The 19,719-nt window shown below is 48.2% G+C and overlaps 1 protein-coding gene across 2 annotated transcripts in view; it reads right to left on the bottom strand.

Annotated features, from left to right (window-relative positions):
- Nucleotides 1-19,719, bottom strand: part of RPH3AL (rabphilin 3A like (without C2 domains)) — a 42,865-nt gene that overhangs the window by 3,409 nt on the left and 19,737 nt on the right. Inside the window, exons 6-8 of one of the 2 annotated variants that reach the window (XM_040617963.1) lie at nucleotides 14,261-14,435; nucleotides 6,976-7,089; nucleotides 6,342-6,536 (exon numbers count right to left, since the gene is read on the bottom strand). In XM_040617963.1, the coding sequence (XP_040473897.1) occupies nucleotides 6,342-6,536; nucleotides 6,976-7,089; nucleotides 14,261-14,435 (484 nt within the window). The remainder of the gene's footprint in view (nucleotides 1-6,341; nucleotides 6,537-6,975; nucleotides 7,090-14,260; nucleotides 14,436-19,719) is intronic. The other variant, XM_040617972.1, reaches the window with a different exon arrangement.

Here is a 19,719-nt window from a genome sequence, read left to right as displayed (position 1 = left end):
TAAGTGAGCCTGAGGGAATCACTTCAACAGCCCCTGGTGAAACTCAGGGCCTGCTGGGACACGCTGCTTCCAGTGCCCAGGGTGAAAATGAGGGGCTGGCAATGTAGAGTGCTCTCAGGCAGTGGCACGTTAGTACTAACTTCTCTCCCCCTTCCCTGAAGGGGACACAAATTACGTTGACTCCTGGATAAAGGACAAGGGATGTTTCCAGTCACTGCATTCATGTGACATGTTCAAGGCACAGGGAGTCCTGCAAATTTCTCCCACCAGTAACTGGCTGACATCCCAGCTGAAAGATAACCTCCCAAGCCATAAAACCTCTTAATGTGTTTACAAAGACTCCAAAATCCAGATTTTAACTTCCATATTACTGACTTCCCATGCTCTTTCCTTTATGATTTGTTTTGAAAGATGACATCAACTATTGCCCTCAGTGCTTTGTGCAAAATGCTGAATAGAAAACTGAAAGAGCGAGGAGTAAGTGTATTGCAAAGGGCAGAAAATAAGTCTAAGGACATGGGGGCAGGAGGACAGACAGGCTGTTTAATCAAAGACCAAAGCACAGACCTCTGCAATGTGGAAGAAGGCACAAAAATAGGATTTTCATCTTCAGCAGCAGACTTGTTTCCAGATATATCGAGTGAAAGAGGCAAGAGAATGCGTCTTTGTCATTCCTCTATTTTCAAGGGAAAAGTCTTCAATTTAAAACTCCATAAAGAATTACAGAAATAGTGAAAGTAATTTATTTTTTAGGTACTTGAGCCTTTATTCACTTAACTTGAAGGTGGACTTCAAAGGGCTGAAAATGTTTTGCTTCTACCACTTGACGATAGAAATATTTTAATTCCTTAAAACATGGAAGGGGTATACACTTCTTCTGAGGTTCATATTTACAAATACATTGTATCTAGAATGCAAACCTTGAATCATTTCCTAATGCTGTCACTACCCAAAGACGCATTTCATTTGTAAATACAGCAGGACCATTCAGTGCTCTGCAGTACCAATATGAGGAGGCAGAGACAGCTCAAAGCTTCTCAGCCATGAAGGCACAATTCAATTTTTTCACTTTGTGGAAGACAGACAACTCATCCTCCTTGGCAGCAGCAAAACTCAATCCCATGGCAGCAGCAGCAAGCTTTGAGCAAAGGGGGGCAAACAGCAGTGCCCAAAGATTGATGAAGCAGCCAGTCCAGGATGCAGAGGCTTGGAGGGGAGAGGCGAAGAGGCTGGGTAATGGGTGAGGGACTTCCCTCCACGTCAGACCCCCTCTTCCTTCCTAACCTGTGCTCCCAGCACAGGCAGAGGCTGACGGCAGAGTGAGGAAGAGCAGGGGTTGTGAACACAGCTCCCTTGCATGGTTACCCACCTATTCCACCCTGCTGATAAGCCAGCTCTGGAAGACTACACTGTTCGGCTGTAGCTCACATGGACAGAGGAGTGCGCAGTCTGAAAACATTTAAGCAACTTTCTCACCAAGTGCAGGAAAACAAAAGTCAAGTCCCCAAAGACTGCCATGAAGAAAGTAATTAAAGAAATTACTATCCCATTCAGAGCCTAATTACTGTTAGGACATTTTTTTTTCCTACACAGAATGGAGTAGTTGCCCTGCTGAAGCAAAACGTTACCTCCTCACCGTCCCTGAGATGAACAAAACAGACATCTGAGAAACAGAATGGAAGGAAAAAAAGAAACTAATGCCTTAACTTCAAAGATGCCCTGAGAATTTCCTGCCTCAAAAATAATGCAGAATGGCTCTGCCAGTCTCGTGTATTAACAGTTTGCATATTTATGAGCAAAAGTTGATGCCTAGCCCAGCTTGGGAGGCACTGAGCCACTGAGAGAGTGACACCACCTCATTTCTAAATCCAGTCAATTCCTGAAAGACAGGGCATAAATCTCCCCAAATTAAGAGAGCTGGAAGCAGCATTTCCTGCCCATCTCTCTCAGCTCCAGGCCTTTTTCTCCACTCTGCTCAGCCTCTCCCAGCATGACAGCTAGGAAGCAAGCAACCAAAGGGAGGCACCCAGAAGCTGCAGCTTTAGCATCCTAGTACAAGGGCCCAGGCTGGACGGGCTGACCTCTGGAGGTCCTTCCAGCTGGCCTCACCTGGTCATTGCAAGCCACATTTCTTATACCCCACCAGGTGCTGCCATCCTTGTCTCAGCTCCCAGACTCAGCAACACCACTGTTTAAGGTGCCTCTGTTTAACTGCCAGCTGCCGTACTGCTCTTTAAGTATTAATGATTTAGACAACACATTGGCAAACAAGCAGAGATGGGGAGACTGTGATTTGGACTCAGACGTATGCTACTTGTTCATTAGCTTATCTCGTGGCTGTTTCTCAAACCTCCTTTTTTAACCACAAATTAAAGCCTTTTCCAGCCCCAAAGCCCAAGCCAAGCTCATTCACTGCTCCCTACCAGCAAGCAGTTCAGGTGACCCACAGAACACCACAGGATTGACCCGTTCCTGAGACACTCAAAAGACACGGAAAACCCCATTAACTGGGACCCATCAAAGCAGAACTTGCTACTCATCTGAGGAGATGCCTTTTACTCTTAATTTACCCCCTGCAGCAGCCAGGCCCGTTATCTCCATTAAAAGCTCTCCATGGGCTAATAAAAACCACTGTAAGATATTGATTTCTTTGTCTAAATCTGTTTAATATTCCCTTTAATAAAAGTGTCATAATTAACAATCATGAGGATTTTGTTCTTTTTTAACAGAGGCCCCTCTTAACATACCAGATGTGCAGCCAAAACAAGGGGAGTCATCTCCCCTAGCTGGGGGCAAAGAGGAAGGGTAAAAGGGGTAAAAGTAAGGGGAAAAAGGAAGACTGTGCTTCTTTCCTGTGTGCAGATTTCATTCTCTTTAGGATAAAACATTCCTCAGGAAACCCAGTATATAACTTCCCCCTTAACAGCTATCACACTAGAGTGGGAACCTCCAGGAACTGGAGCTTGAGAAGAAGAAACACCAGACCCTCAACGCTTTTGAAAGGGTTTGAAAGCAGGTGGTAAAAAAAAATTAAAAAAAAAAAAATTGGCAGCCTCTCAACTCACCACTCTCTTCTGAAACTTTGGCTCATGGGCTAAGGTTGCCTAAATCCCAATGCAGCTCTGACAATGAGTCATTTTATGACAAACCCCAGGCTTCATTATCTGCCTCACCAAACCCCAGCCGGAGCCAGAGCAACACACTGGAAATCTACAAACTCTTCTTAATAGCTCCTTGTTTTCCCTTGGCCACAGAACCACGCTGTTGACTTCGGCCTTCAGGCTTAAAGAGCTAAGGACTATGACAGCAGCTGCATTTGCAGTACCATTCCCTAACTCCCTGTTCTGGTTGTAGCCTGGGATCTAAGGATGCTAAAGTGTTCTGCAAAGTTGCACTTGAGAGCAGAATTAGAGCAGAGGTGAGAAAAAGAAGTGGAAAGTCAGTCACCGGTAGAACAACACCTGAGGTGCTAATATGAAGCAAAAATTGCTCCCAACACAGTGTTAAAAAGTTGCAGAGCCTTTCCGAAAAACTGTAGCAAAATCTCCCTTTAATGTCCTCATCCTGCAGCTGAGGATCAGCAATTTAAATGAGAAAGGATCTTTGCCTCTTGCTCTGCTTTTGGGTCAGAGCAGAGCACAGGGACTGTCCCACAGGCAGGAAGATGCAGTGAAGAGTTTTGCTAATCTTGACATACAGCACTCATCGCTTCCACCACTCTTTAAAGAGATGATCCACAAAAGCAGCCTCTGCGTTTTGGCACAGTGGCATCCAGAGGGACCCATCATGAAAAGCCCCTCACAGACAGATGAAGCTCTGTTCTAAAGATGGGGAGAAGCACTGCCACCTGCCCTGAGGATCCCAGTAGTTGTACACCTCTGACCTCCAGCATTGTGAACCCCTCTGCAGAGCAGGACACTTCCCAAGGGACTACAGGGCTCATTTTGCTCTTCTCTATTTTCTGCTCTTGCCACGCTGCTGGCAAAGCATGGGGCATTCAGTATTGCAGCCTCCTGGATGTCTGATGTGCTCAAACCACCTGTTACAGAGCTCCACATAACATGAGGCCACAGAGTTGTATCGCTGCATAATGCCGATTACTGAATTCACACAGAATGGATCACGATTGCCAAGTTTGCTGCACAGATCACATCGTGGAAGCGTCTCTCCAGCTGGTCATGTTTAATGCTCTCAGAGTAAATGAACACTGACCATGCTTACCCCTGCTGCTCACTTGCTGCATGGAGGCAAGGCCACATCCCAAACACATCAGAAGGAAAACAAACTCACTTTCCCTCTCTCCTCCTCACCCTGAAGTGCTGACAATGACCTACACTGGGACAGAGCATACAGCCGCAGCAAACAACACAGGCACATCACATGCCTCCCACAACATACTCAGGTTCCAGCTTCACCTCCTTGCAGAGACCTTCGGCAGAGTCTCTTAACGCTGCCACACCAGCCCTCGCCCGCACCCACATTGTAGAAAGGTGTAATGCTGGCACAGGACAGGCTCTGTAGCTGTCCTGCCACCTCCTGCGGTCACAGAGCCACAGCCACAGTGCCACCTAACTCCCTGCAGGCCCGTAGCAACTCCCTGGCCCAGGAGGATACTTGGCTGGTGGCTGGTTCCCTGATGTGACATGACACAGAAAACTCTGCCCGCTGCCACCGTCCATTAGCTCCCAAGCCCACGCCTGCTGACTGCAGCCATCACCAGCTTCATTCCCTCCCCAGCACAGGCAAGCAAATACTTGCTGCTCTCTCCCTGCCTCCTTCCCCTGGCTGCGGGGCACGCAGAGCCCTCCTACAAAGGCACTTGCTGCTGCAGACACCACCTCTGAACAAAGTGCCCCTTCTATAGGAAGACTGGGAAATAAATGACCCCAGACATAATACAGATCTTTACAGATACCCTCCAGTCACCCAGCCTGGCTTAACCTTTTCCTTAGCAGGATCTCTCAGGGGCTGTTTTAACTGGGCTCATATATGTCCATGCTGCCTGTCATCTTTAGCTCTCCCCAGCCTAGCAAGAAGAGATTCCACTGCGAAGTGTTGACCCCTTGTGCCACGCTTTGCATATGAGGTTTTTAGCAGGAAAAAGGCATTTTTTGCCTCTGAGATATTGTTTGCACTGTCACGGCCAGGCAGCAGATACTTCAAAGAGCTGTCAGGAAAGCTCCAAAGTGCTAAGGGCTGTACAAACACACTGTCCAGGTGTGCATCCATCCAGCCTTCAGCACGGTCATACAGCACCAGCAGAAAGAATACCCAAGGGATCACACCTGCTATGCACCACCTGCTTCAATCCCACAGGACAACCTGCTGCTCTGCTCCAGCAAGCAGCAGAGCCAACACCCAACAGGAATCACCCATCTCTTAATGCCACAGCCAACAGGGGCTTAAAACAAACTCCCCAGTCTGGGGCAGCAGTATGAACCAGAGAGAGAATGGACAGAGCAGACGTATCACTCATCTGATTTGCTTTGTGAAAACTAACATTAAAGAAAACTGCAAGTCTCTGAAACTTGGGGAGGGAGGGAAGAGCAGAGAAACAATTTCATGCTGGCTGTTTCTAGTGGGAAGCGTGGGGAGGGGGACTGTGACTCCACGTTGCACTGAAGGATAAACCTGCTCTCTCTAATCCAATTTACGCCTCAACATGCACAGCACAGAACAGGCTCAGGAACAAAAGGAGCGGCAATTCACAGGGCAGCAGGAACACTCTGGAGGGAGCAGCGCTAAACGATAACTTAAGGGGTTATTGACTAGATTAGCAAAACTGCAGAGAGAACACATTTGCATCTCTTTCAGCTGCTCCAGATCAGATGTGATAGCAGCCTCTGCTCTCACAGTCACTTAATTGTTCCATGGTTGTTGAGGGGGAAAAACGGTCTTCTTTTTTTGCACTGCAGAGTTCTGCAAAGAGTCATGCTTGGCTTTAAGAGACACCTAACATTAGGAAAATTTTTATTCAGTCTCATAAAGCTGCTGGGCTTCTGCTTTGCTTCAGTAAAAGCTCAATCTGTTCTGCTGCTTCTGCAGGGCAGACAGGAGCTCCGGGCCTTTGCAGGGGGACAGACCCAAGCTATGGCTGCTCTTAGAGGTGGGTGTAGGCAGCTCCCACCCCAGACGATTACTCATGTTGCAGAATAGATTCTGCACTCAGGGAAGAGGGAAGGAGTGAGCTGTAATGCTGTGACAGCATCTGCCATGAGAAAAGCAGCATAGAAAAGAGATTCTGGGCCACAGCTTTGCCAGGTGTGCCTCTGAGAAAGCTGTGCTTTGAAGGAAGTCAGCCCTAAAAGCATGGATTTGCCCAGAAAGGAGCTTCAGCTTACCAGGAACTCTGCTACCAACATCACTGTCGCGCCCATCTACTGGCTGGTCGCTCTGGCAGCTCTCTGTAGCACTGAGGGCAGCGCCCTGCTCACTGCCCAAGCTGCTGCGACTCCCCGAGAGGGTAGGGGAGTGGGTGCTCCCCAGCGCTCTGCCCATGGTCTGGCTGGGTGCTGCAGGGACACAAGAGAGAGATGCTGCTGTGGGAGGGAGAAGGGGGTGCAGATGCTGGGCCAGATCCTCAGAGAGCAGCAGCCTTCCCACTCCCATCCAGGAGCAGAGTCAAAATCCAGGTCCTGTGCTCTGCTCCTAAAACAGCACCAGTGATTCCTGTGCTGTAAAGTCAGGAGTGAGGAGCTGGCTGGAAACAGGCTGACAGGTGGCCAGGAGCAGCTCCCAACTGCAAGGGCAGACACTGAATGGCTGCAGGCAATGGAGTGACCCACCACCTGTCTGACCCATTGATACTATTCCAGTGACAAAGGATCAGATCTTCACCTAGAACAGCTACAACCAGAAGGCTGCACCAGCGTAGGGCTGGCAAGAGGCTGAGCCAAAACCCGCAGTACAAAGAGCCGAACATTCAAGCACTTTACACTTCCCACCCTCCAGCCACAAGGAACAGCAAGTCCTCACCCAGTTCTGCTCCGCGCTTTCTGCCCTGTGAGGCTTTTGACCCTGCAGGTAAGGGCTTGTCATCCAGGCTGGAGGAACTGAACTCCGAGTCGCTCTCACTGTCGCTAGAAACCACTGCAGAAAAGATCGGGGGGAGGAGAGGAGACAGTCAGTTATTCACAATGTTCATAACACTTACCAAAGGGGGTGCCAGATGGATCCAAATTAAACATGAACAAATGCTGACTCGCTGAGCACATTCTCCCTCTTCAAAAGGAGCCTTACCTGCAGTTCCCCTACAGCTGTTCACTTTTCTTCTCAAACATGATGTGCTTTTACTTTTTACAGATGAATTATAACCACCACACACACTCCAGCGGTGCCAACACCTGAAGCAGATGCACACACCACCAGCGTTTCTTTCCTAAATCTGACTGGGACCATGGGGACCACACCACTCCTGTGCCACACTTTGGGCTCTGCAGCTTGGCTGGTCTGGGAGCTGGGCTCTGCTCCTGCTGACCCCTGTGCTGGCACACCAGGGAGCCTCCTCCTGCTGTTTGCTGTCTCCCACACGGGAACAACATGACAAGGGCTGGGCTGGGTACAAAGCTGGCTCCTGCCCAGCTGCCGGTAGCAGGGTCCTGGCTACACTGTAAGAGCATCCACATCTGAGTTATGCGGGGAGAGGAGCTGCCTTCCTCCAAGCTGCATTTGAAGTGCAGCAGTGCCTCTGTGGAGGCTCCAGTATCTAGGAGGAAAACACCAGATAAATACTGAGCACACCAAATAAAAAACCCTGCAGCAATTACATAAAGAACCAGTCTTACTAGCTTATCGTCCATGCAGCACTCATCCCTATCAGCACACTGCCTAGAACTATATTACTTCTATGCTCCCAAGGCTTAAAAGGCAAGGGTCACTCCTCTTCCTCAAGGAGACTGTTCCCTCATTTCAAGGCTGCTTTTTTTTTTCTTCTTTGTTCCCCACCTGAATCCTGGCCCTAATCCTGCTGTTTTCCACCCTCCATAGTTTCCACAGTGAGCTCATTTTGCCAGATAGAATCCCCCAAACTGGCAGGTTGTTTCCACTTTTCCATGCAATTATGTAAGCACCTCTCCTGCTTATACCAGTGTAAACATATCAACTGCCAGCTGCTCTGGGTAAAATGAGAAAGGTGTTTTTTCCAACTCCTGGGTTTTTGTAAAGGCCTGATCTCCAAACAGAAATTATGAGGCTGAGGAGGAAGCTAATGGGAAAACTGCTGTCTTTTGTTGAGGGATTGCACCTACAGCAGTTCTCTATCTGACCAAGGCAGATTCCAGCTCTCTCGGCAGCATAGAAGCCATTTCAAACAGTGGGTCACAATTTCTGGTAGAAAGTACAGTATTGGTTCATGTGGGATATAGAGTAGGCAACACTGGAAACTACAGCCTCTACTGTAGAAAAAGAAAGCCCCAACTATTTCTTTATATTCATCAGTATGTATTTATAAGCTCACATTCACAGAAGAAATGAGTTCCCTGTTCTGCTACTGAACAAATCTCTGTGCCCATGCTATGTTACTTGTAATGCCCAACCTCATGGCGCTGTCAGGCACAGGAGGGACGTGGGTGCACTGGTACAAGGTGATAACCATGGGGTAGCAAAGACAGCTGTCAGTTCATCTCTCTGTATAAGCCCTAAAATTTGCTACACAGTTTGCAGAGCTACAAACCCTTTAACACTGCCCAGGGCAAGAGGATGGGTATCCCTCCCCTCACACAGGCAAGCACAAGCTGTCAAACGTTTCTGTCAAGGACCTCTGCTCCTATATTCAGGCAGCAATCTGTACTATGCAAAATATTTTATTAAACCCCCCCATATATTAATACCTAAAATAGCGCTTTTCTGGAGTTAACATCTCTGAGGATATTAAAGCTGGCTGCCAGTATTATTACAAAGTGTTATTGAGGTTGCGCTGGCGGGCAGCTCCCCACGCATGCCATTCTGATGGGAACCTCTGCACAGTGGGCAGGCTGCTAGGCCCCCTCCCTGCTGCTTGCACAGCCTCCCCCCCAGCATCGGCTCCTCCTGCCTGTGCAGCATTCCCCTCCTAGCACCATCTGAAATGGGAGCTCTCACCTGCAAGAAAAGGGGCTGTGGAGCTGAGCTGGGCAGAGAGCAAAGCCCCATTACATGCAGGAGGGGTGCATTTCTGGCTAGGAGCTCTTAAAGCAAAGGTTTGGCTTTGGGTTTTGCTGTCTTAAAGGCAGCTACGCTACTTCCCCAAAGCTCCCTGGGAGAGGTGGGGGACTATATATAAATACTGTTAATAACAACCCTACGTACCAGTACTTTTTCTTTATTTTTTGCTATAAAATCCAAATTTCAACTGTGAGAATCATCCTGACCATCCCACTACCCAATTCCTCCAGAAAATGCACTCCTGTCCTACTTGACCATCATCCTTCTTTGGCCTCCTGGATTCATGAAATCCGTCACTTTAGAACCGCTCCTTCCCCCATGAATCCTTTAAAAATGCTGGAAGTCAGGATTTATTTGGAGAAGGCCTCAGTGAATCAATGGAGGTGACTTTAGTTGCCTTCCCTTCTGCCATTCAGCAGTTCAAAGAGGACCAGCACAAGAGGAGGAAAATATTAATGTGAAGGCACTTGCACCACAGGAGCAGCCCTATCTGCTCTCATTTTCTCTGCTGCCAATAAGAGTGTATTTTACCCACTGTACCAATGTTTCCCTTTAATGGTAATTTTTCTCCCAAAGCTTCCAGACCTTCCGCTGGCACTTTCCAGAGCCCAGAAGTCGTAAATCTGGTGCTCCAGCAGTTGCTGATATATCAATAAAAGTCATTGGACAGCTGTACTTTCAAAAAATGTAACAGATTTATCCCTCTCCATCTCCAGCTGACAGAAAAAAGCTCATAAAAAAATATGCTGAGATAAAACTTGCAAGAAAAGCAGTATTCCCACAGGGAATGGATCGCTCATAGAGGGCCTGAACCTGCACAGCTGCTGCAAGAGCCCGTGATTCCTCCAACATGTGGTTCAACCTCCAAGCCAGAGGTACCAGAGCCTTGTGGCACAGAGAGCCACAGGGAATGGTGGAGGGCTGCCAGGCTGCAATTAACCTGTGCAGCAGAGAACGTGGGGAGGCTGCGCTGAGGCCAAGGGGAAAGGCGCGCCTTGACTGGGGTTGAGCTCTTATGTTAAACGTGTGTTTAGCACGGGCATCCCTGTGATGGGAAGAGCCAGCCACACTCACTCCCACTGCCAAAAATACAGAAAAAGCACATGGGCATGCAGCAACAGCTCCGAACAGCTGTGCATGCCCAGTGCAGCCAAGACATGCAGGGTGAGCAGGCTGAGGATGAGCCCCTGAGCACACAGCTCCCCTGCAGCACCTGTATCATCAGCCTTGGCAAACACAGCCTCCGGGGAGGCTGATAGCTCCCGGTCACTGCGGGTGGGAGGACCGGAGATGAAGAGTTTATTACAACTCAAGTGTCTCACTGAGTGCAACTCCTATGCTAGATCATGCCCAGCACTGCCCACAGCCGCAGGGACACCTCCAAGCAGGAACAGGGGACTGGACCCAACTGCTCTTCCTTTCAGAAGGAGCACATATGCAGCTTTGGCACTGCCCAAACTTGTAGAAAAGTTGGATGACCCCCTCAGCAGCCTGCAAAGTACACTCCTCTCTGCTCCATCAGTCAGGGATTTGACCTCCAGCACACAGATGCTGGGCAAACGTGCTGCATGCCCCTACCCAGCCACTGCTCCGTCAGTCAGGGATTTGACCTCCAGCACACAGATGCTGGACAAACGTGCTGCATGCCCCTACCCAGCCACTGCTCCTGTGCCTCTGACAGTGCTGAGCCCAGCACATCGCATTGCTTGGCAACAGGACCAGAGCACACTGCAATGGGAGAAACCACCAGAGGCGAGCAGAGCAGCAGGCAGCCCTCATGCCAAACAGTGCAATAGCTTGGGCATCACATTTCTTTTTTTCATGCAGATGCACTACATTTTTTTCTGCAGAACTCAAGAGTTTAGAAGAAGGAAAGCCCTGCTGCTTATTGCTCCCCACCCCCTGATGGCCCCATCCTGCCTGACACAGTGCAGAAACCCACCCACATTCCACCGCATGGAGCAGAGCTTGTTCCCCAGCATAAGAAATATTACTGCTATTCTCCCCATGACAATACATTTGTGCCTTAACTAATAGCAGGGTTCCCATGGCAACTGCTTGTTTATTACAAAAAAACTAAAGGCAACAGCAAATCCCAGTGTCAGTGAGCACGAGAGAAATAATGGGTGTGTAAAAATAAAACTTCTTCCTGGTGGGTTTGGTTTTTCTTCCAAGAGGCACGTTCCTGCAGTCCCTCAGTCCCACTGCCTTCCCACCCTCCTGCAGCAGGAGCAGCTGGTACCCAGGGCCTGGCACTGAACACTTCCTTTTGAGGGGGAAAAAGGGACACCTGAGGTTTGTCTCATCCCTGCTGAAAGGCAGCTCCTGGCATGGTGGATGTCAAAAGGACAACCACAGCTCCTCTCTCCCAGGCTCACGGGGGCTGTGCTGGGACATGGCTGCGTCCATGCTGGTCCCACTTCACTTGAATCCCTTAATAGCTGAGACAGCTCCTTCAGCACCTGGGGAGGTGAGTGGTGGGGTTAGACATGGCTGGCCAAGATAATGGAAACCCCACCGAGAGCAGCCTGTCAGTCAGGCACGTTAAATGCCAGAGCTTGCTCCTGAGAACATCCTGCCAAACAAGCAACAAAACTTTACTCAGTGCCGAAAGGACATGTTCAGATGAGGGTGTACAAGGTGTGAGATAAAAAATGCTATCAGCCAGGCAGAGGTAAGGTAGGCTGCCTTGTCAGCCATGGCCTCAAAGCTCAGTCCAGGCCCAGGCCCAAATTCACACTGGCAGTATCACAGCTACATCATCTCCATCGGGGAAGGCAGCTGCCCTGTACCTTGCAGAGGTTTCAGATGACAAACAGCAAAAGTCCCAGCACTGGCAGGTGAAAAAGAGTTAAACAGAGGGGCAACATGTACAAGCTCACAGCTTCAGAGATGAATTACAGCCCACGGGCTCATTCAAAGCTGTCCAGAGGACAGGCAGCCTAACAGAGAAGGGCAACAAGGAAAGAAAGCACCAGAAAATAAAACCATCAATCAATATTATCCAGCCAATAGAACAAGAGCCAGCTGAAAATCAAAGCACAGGGAGAAAGGCAGCTCACCACTCACTTCAAAGCTTACAAAAGGCCACTTTGCTGTCTTCCACCTGTTCCTTTGCTCCTCCTGCCAGTATTCAGGGGTAGGCCTTCTCCAAAATGGAGAAGGAAACTGGAGAGGAGGAGGCTCAGGGGAGATCTTATTGCTCTCTACAACTACCTGAAGGGAGGTTGTAGACAGGTGGGGGTAGGTCTCTTCTCCCTGATAACAACTGATAGGACAAGATAAAATGGCCTCAAGTTGCACCAGGAGAGGTTTAGATTGAATATTAGGAAAAATTTCTTCACTGAAAGGGTGGTCAAGCATTAGAACAGGCTGCCCAGGGAGGTGGTGGAATCACCATCCCTAGAAGAGTTTGAAAGACATGTAGATGCAGTGTTTAGTGGCATGGTTTAGTGATGGACTTGGCGGTTCTGGGTTAATGGTTGGACTTGATGATCCTAAAGGTCTTTTCCAACCTAAATGATTCTATGATTCTATGAAAACAAAACTAAAAAGCTGAACTAAAAAGCAGGCCAGTCTGGGCTCAACATCTTTAACTCATAATGCTATCTGTATCGCATGAAGAGAAAATATCTCATCATTCAAGTTCAATTGCTAAGACAACTCCTTCTAAGCATCTCCTGAAAGGAAGCACAACCATCTATTGTTGATCTAATTTGTCTTTAATTACAAAAGTTACAGTAGGGCTGAGAGTGCTTTTCTAACTGGGGCCTGAAGAGAAGATTTGTAAACCCAAGCCTCCTGAGTCCTCTTTATTAAAAGGTTATTTCCCCCTGCACTACTGGTAAGATTTATCTTGATGTGGAAGAGTGTATGCTGCCACTATGCTGAAGAGGTCTTCTCCAATTGAGGGGATCTAATAGCAAAAGACAGAAGGCGAGAGAGGCCAGACAGTCCTGCTAACCCACACCAGAAAGAAATTAAAAGAAATCAAAGCAGACTGGCAGCAGCTTTAATTCTGTACCATCCATCCGCTGCTGTGCTAATAGCCCTGTGTGCTCAGCTCCTCAGTGCCAAGCTGCCGTTTCCCCACAGCTGGTTACAGGCACAGCACCGGAGTGGGTATATGAGCAGCGACAGGGTGGGCAGATGGAAGAATCAGGGGAAAGAAGTCCTACAAGGCAGCGCTGTGAATGGGATCTGACGCAGCAGTGATCCAAGATGCCACATGTGATACAACAGTCTACTTCAATCAAGGTCTACCTCAAAGAACAGAGATGCGAGTGCCGAAGCTAATAAATCATCAGGCTTGTCAGTGCTTTGGCCCCATCCCTGCACAGAGCTAAGTTAATCAACAGCTTCTCTGGGACACGTTTGAAGACCAACTCAGCCTTGAGCTGATGCAAACATCACCCCCCTCCCCAAAGCCTGGGGAAGGAGCTTCACCCTTTTCCAGCCTGACCTGTTCAGGGGGTCAGGCACAAAAGGAAACAGCCAGCATGAGCTTGCTCCTGTCCACTGACCGTAAAAGAGTACCTCTTCCACTTGCTCCAGGCCCCAGGAAGACCCCAGGGAGATGCTGGCAGTGTAATTTCTAACCCAGCTCAAAGCAACTTGAGATATCCACCCAAAGGTGCTCTGTAGAGCATCAGAAGCAAGCAGCCCCAAGAAGGGAGGGAATGAGATGAGCCTTTTGTCAGCCTCACCAGCACAATGCTGTCCATCCGTGGCATCATCCTATGTAGTTCAGCAGGAGGAGCTCTTTGGGCTGTGACTGCAGACAGGTGTCTACTTCACGGCTCATCCCTCCCTTGGCAGTCCCAGCAAAACAGTGGGGGCTGCAAGGAATGGAGGAAAGCAAGGGTGGACTGAAGGACAGGGAGTCCAGGCAGGCTGGGGCTAGCCTGGGCCACCAATGTGCACTGAAGTAACAGTGAACCTGAAAAGCATACCACAGCATAAAAAAAACCAAACACCGCTCACATAGTAAGCAAACCACATCTTATGCACTATCCCTCACCTCTGAGAGAGCCTCTCCTATTAACTGAATCCTGCTAGCGACAGCAGAAGGCAGGTCCTTCTCTCCACCTGCTTCCCGGGCACAGAACTGACAACAAACCTTTTCCCCTGGCCCAGGTGAAGGATCGGCTGGTCCCAACGCTCTCTGCCTCTGGCACAGCTGGCTCACTTTGCCAAGGCTGCGAGTGCAGCTCACTGGATTTGCTGCTGCTCTTCAAAGGCGTGATGTACTTGGGCAGCCCTTTGTAGAACCACGCACCAGACCTCTTCCAAACCTGTTAAGAGACAGACAGCACCTTAAGCCTGGATTTTTACAGCAAGAGAGCACAGCCAGCACCAGATGAGCTCCCCATCAAGCTCAGCCCAACCACTCCCTATGACCTACACTGACCACACTCAAACACAGGGGGAGGGCAAGGCTTCCAAGCCCACAGAGCCCAATGGTTCCCTCTGCACGCTGCAACTACCAGAACATCCCAGATTCCTCCCACACCTTGTCAGCCCACCTTCACCTCAGTCCTTCTTCCACCACTACAAAAAAAATCACAAATTTGAACGAGTAGCAGGCATAGACTGAAGGAGGAGCAGAAGGTGATCATGCAAACCACAGAGCTTCTTATGCTCTCTGGGTTGTCAAGACTAGATGTTTCTCTGATGCCATGTTTGAGTCAAACACGTGTTTCCAGGCTTACTACAAGAATATCAGGATGAAGTTCCCTGGCCTGCGCTAAGCAACAGGCAGTTCAGATGCTGCATCTGTTGCTTTCCCATTGGGAATGCACAAAAAGAAAAGCTTCCTAGGGACATGTCATACATGCTCTGCTTAAACATGTCTTGCACTGGCTGGAGGGGCAGCAAGTCCTGGCAAATCTCTCCTCCTGGGCCAGGTCCCTTAGCCTAGGTTGCTTCTGAAAGAGTCAAAGACCAATAGCAGCAGGGGGATGCAAGCGGCAACACCAGGACAGCAGAAACACTGCCTTGTGCTGTACTGAATGGCACAACCTTGGCATTCATTTCAGAGTAATTCAGGCCAAGGCAGATCATTTAACAAGTGTGCTTGAAAACCCCAGAACAAGAAGAACGACACTCAAATAACCTGAACCTGCAGCGGGAAATGGACTGCGAGCACTAAACTGTAATATCTCCTTTAAGAACGCCCTCTACTCTCCAATTTAGTTTTAATGCAGTTTATGATGAAGGAGCTCTATTAAGTATATTTAATATAAAGCCTGCTGTGAGCCAGAGGAAGGGAAAAGGATGGCAATTCAGACAAGGAGAAATGGCCTCTAAAAACCTAATTCTTCTGTGCCTTCCAGCAGCCTAATAATGAGCTAATGAGACAGCCAGGGCAAAAATAAGTTAATATAGTAAAAACATGATTTTCTATTTCATGCAGAGGGGTAGAAACCTTGCACTTCTGCTCAGAGTGAAGGAGATCATCAGTGTTTCTACTCCAAGTTCCCAGAGCATTTTGCATATAGTATCACCATGATGGCAATGGGTGCAAATGCAGACACCTCAGTTACAGCAATACATTTGCAATCTGCATTTAGGGCTTAATCAAAGCAGAGGGCAGGGGCACTGGCACTCATGAGAAGTTCTTCTCATGCAGACACAAGAAGCAGGACACCACTGTCACCATCCCACTGATGGGACAAGATTGCTCAGCAGGTTGCCTGGTTCCTAGTCCAGAGCCATCAACGGAGAGCTAAAATACCTGCATTTGGAGTCTTGAAAGCCAAGTGAAGGCAATCTGAATTTAGAGGGGAACCTGGTAGTATGCTTTTTAAAAGAGCACACAGTAGAAGAAAGCACAATATTGCCGTGATCCAGCATGCACATCAATTACTGCAAGTGTGCAAGAGAGGTGCTTGCATGCACCATAGCAGGATCTAGAAACCAGGAGGTGAGAGCATCCTGCAACTACACCAACATTTCCCTGCTAAGTAACACTTTACCAGCTCCTTCAACAGCACACAAATAGCCAAAACAGCAACCCAGCCAGCCAAGGCACAAGCTGACACAGCTCCTTCTGTCCCCTCTGCTAGCATGTAGGGACTGCACAGCTCTTGGTACAGCTTGTACAACAGCACACACCCGTGCAGCACAGAGACCCTGGAGCAATGTGCTCTGCTATCCCCACAAAATCAAGAATAGGGAAATGCAATACATTTTTTAAACCTGGGACAGACGTCTCTACATGGAGCTTACCCCACTGCAACTCAACTCAACATACACCATGCAAGAACTGCAGACTGTGCAAGCCCTGGACTCCCTTGTCTCAGAAAGGCAGGAGGCCTTGGGAGCAGCTGCACGCGCAGGACAGAGGGCAGAACAAGGACTGCTGCAGCCACGGGGTTTGCACCCCTATCAGTGCCATGGCTTGAGGAAGGCAGGTTGTCCACTGCCTGCTGCACTCTGGGTAGCTGGGGCACAAGCAGCTTCGCCACACAAACTGCCAGAAGCAGCTTCTTATAGCCCTTCTCTGAACAGACCTTGCAACATCTGTAATTTAATTTGAAGCACTGAAGAGACCTATTATCTTCAGGCGAACTACAATTTAGACACACCATAAAACCAATCAGACACAGCAAGGACTGCTGTAAGAAAAGACTGGTCACCCCCAGGTTTCTCACTACGCCAAAGCAAGTCCAGTTATAGAAGGAGTTAATGATATAATACACCCAGCTCTGATGTAGTAACAGTAGTATAAAATTGATTATATGCATATATATTCACTTTCAATTGGTGCTTCTAATAAGAGTTTAGACTCATTACAGTAGTACTGAAATTGTTTTGAGATCAGCTCTAAAATAGCTGCAGCAAGATGCTCTCCCCTTTATTAATTTAGTACCTCTGCTCCCCCCAGGTTAGCAGCATGCCCCATCTGAAACAATTGCAGTTCACTTTCTGTTCTGCACATGGGCACACAGGTTAGTTTTAGCATCCATGCATCAAAACAAATCGATGCTGCTGACTGCTATTGATGGCAGTTCATTGATCGCCAAGAGTGGCCTGACAGCAGAATTCTTGCTTGATTTTAAATTAATAAATCTATAACAGTGCTTCAAGAATAAAACTCCTGTTTATCAGCAAGAACTTGCTCTTTCCAGGGAGAGAATTTTGGTCCCACCAGTCCTGTTGGCACATACGGTGAAATCTGGCCCCCACAGCAGCCCGAGTTTGGGTGAAACTGGAATAGCTTCCGCAAGAGGGACAGCCAGCCACTTCCAGTCTCACACAACAACCCAATTTTACGTAACATTGATTGTGCTTCAGTGCTTGATGCTTGACAGAGAGGACTAAAGATCTGTATCTGCATTATCTCAGATCAGGACATGGTGGCCCAGCAGGTGGCTCAGGACAGAGCAGCCACACCATCGTTCACCAGCGGCGGCTGTCCTGGCTCACTGTGCTCAAAATGGCCCAGCCAAACACAATCAAAATCCACACTAAATACTGACTGCCTTCAGGATCCTGTCCTTCTGCCTCCCCTGACACCTAAACTACCCTAAAGCTAAGGGGGCAGGACACAGGGGAGAAGAGCTACTTTAGTAACATACTCCCTTTTTTTTATTACTTCAAACCAATTTAATGTCCATGGCAAGTCCAGAGAGCTCAACACTTCTTATAACCCTGATAATATTCCTATTAAATTTGCACCAAGCCGTCATTGCAGTTACAGGATGAGCCAGTCAGAAGTAGATGCATATTTTTATCTAGCACATTCAAGTGCAGTCTGTAAATGGGACCTAATGGAGAATCACTGGGCCCTGGTGAAAAGCATGTTACTGCTTAACTTCTCTGTCCTCCTTCTCTGAACATACAAGTGCTAAAAGAAGCTCCTAAACAGAGAAAACATTAGGACTTGCTGATGAAGGGACAGGATCACAGCTGAAGGAATCATAACAAACAAACGCAGTCCTCCCCAAGTTTGCTTCACCAAACCACAAGTCCCCTAAACAGAGATGCTTAGAAAGGATCTTTGCTGCAAAACCACATTTTGCTCTACCACCTACTGCTTGCCACTCAGTAGCTGTTCTCATTCTGCAGCCCCCTTCCTTCGCAGCAGCCCAGGCTGGGCAAGAGGAAAACAGCTACCTTTAGCTTCTCATGCTGACACCAGCATTATTCACACAACTCCCCAGCAGCCCAGGGGAGCAGGTTCTTGTGGGATACGATGCTTAACAAAAGGCACCTGCAAATGCAACCACCCCAGGAGGACTTCATTGCCTTTGCCCTCACACAGCACATGCCCACACGCTCACTTTGTCCCAGCTCTCCACCATGGTTCTGGCACACTGCAAACCACTGGCAGGGAGAAAGAGCAAATGCTCTTCAGCTTTGTTATTTGCATTCATCTGCTTTTCCATAACACAGAGATTTCCAATTACATTATTTACAGCAATCTGTTGTCAACTCCCACATTCAGCACTTGAGGATGAAGAAAATTAAAAGGCAGTGAAATTGCTATTCGTAGCTTTGTTTCCGGAATAGCAAAATCTATCGCACCTCTGACCCCAACGTTTCTCTAGCTGCAATGGCTGCCAGCCTTCAATGATTTATCATTCCACTCTCAATCAGGCCTCTTTTTTTCCTTGTGGGTCTATTCTAGAGGACACTATTTTGAGTCTAACCACTTGCTACCACCCCCAAAATAATATGGCAGGCTATTGATGAGTTCTTTGAATTGCAAACAGGTGCACATCACTTCAATTCAATCCAGAGTCACCCAAAATAAACACTCCATCAGTACGGTATTTTGCCAAGAAATCATCATGCCAGGAGGAATAACCCTGGCCTATGGTGGTTTATGATGTTCAAAATGGTATGAGTGTACATCTGAAAAGGGAAGCCCTGGGGGCAAAAGGGGAGGACACAATTCCATTCCTCCAGCACAGTAATCTTCTTCCTCTGCATGGTTTATTGCGATAAACCAAGAAATGCAGCCAGCCATGAAAATGCCGTTTAGTGAAGGAGAAGAAATTAACGGTAAAGTGAAGCAGAGGGGGCAAATTAAAACTTTAACAGGTCCCTGATAGCTGACACTCTCTTTCATATTCAATGGGGTTTAAAAAAAGCTGTCTCCCCCCCACCCTACTTAAACTGTTTTCATTATCACTACAATTTTGGATGTGTCAATTCAAATGTAAATGTGCATGAATGCTTCCAAGAGGATTTTAATTACGATGATAGCATCGCTAATTACGGATTAAAAAAAAATATATAATGTGGCAGTTCAGGAAGGTGCTTTGCAGAACCTGGTGGTATCACTCAAAACAAGGCTGTGCAGAGAGTTAAACAACTGGGCAGGGATTTGACAAAACACAGCAGGTCCCATTTCCCTTTCAAGCCAGGAGGCGACAGGCAGACTTCAGCTACACTCGACTAATTCAACATGGGCATTGCTGCCCAAGCTATCAAAGCTCACGTGCTCTGCCAGAGGCCTGGCAGCAGGGAATCATTCCAGCTGTATACATGCCCACCACAGCTCCTCCCAGGCAAGTTTTGCTCCTCTGACAGCTGCTGCAATAAGCCCATTTTGCTGGAGGACTTGCT

The sequence above is a fragment of the Falco naumanni genome, chromosome 1, assembly GCF_017639655.2.
Source record: "Falco naumanni isolate bFalNau1 chromosome 1, bFalNau1.pat, whole genome shotgun sequence".
Classification (NCBI taxonomy): domain Eukaryota; kingdom Metazoa; phylum Chordata; class Aves; order Falconiformes; family Falconidae; genus Falco; species Falco naumanni.
Note: the sequence above shows the minus strand (reverse complement) of the source record. Positions and strands in the feature narration are given on the sequence as shown.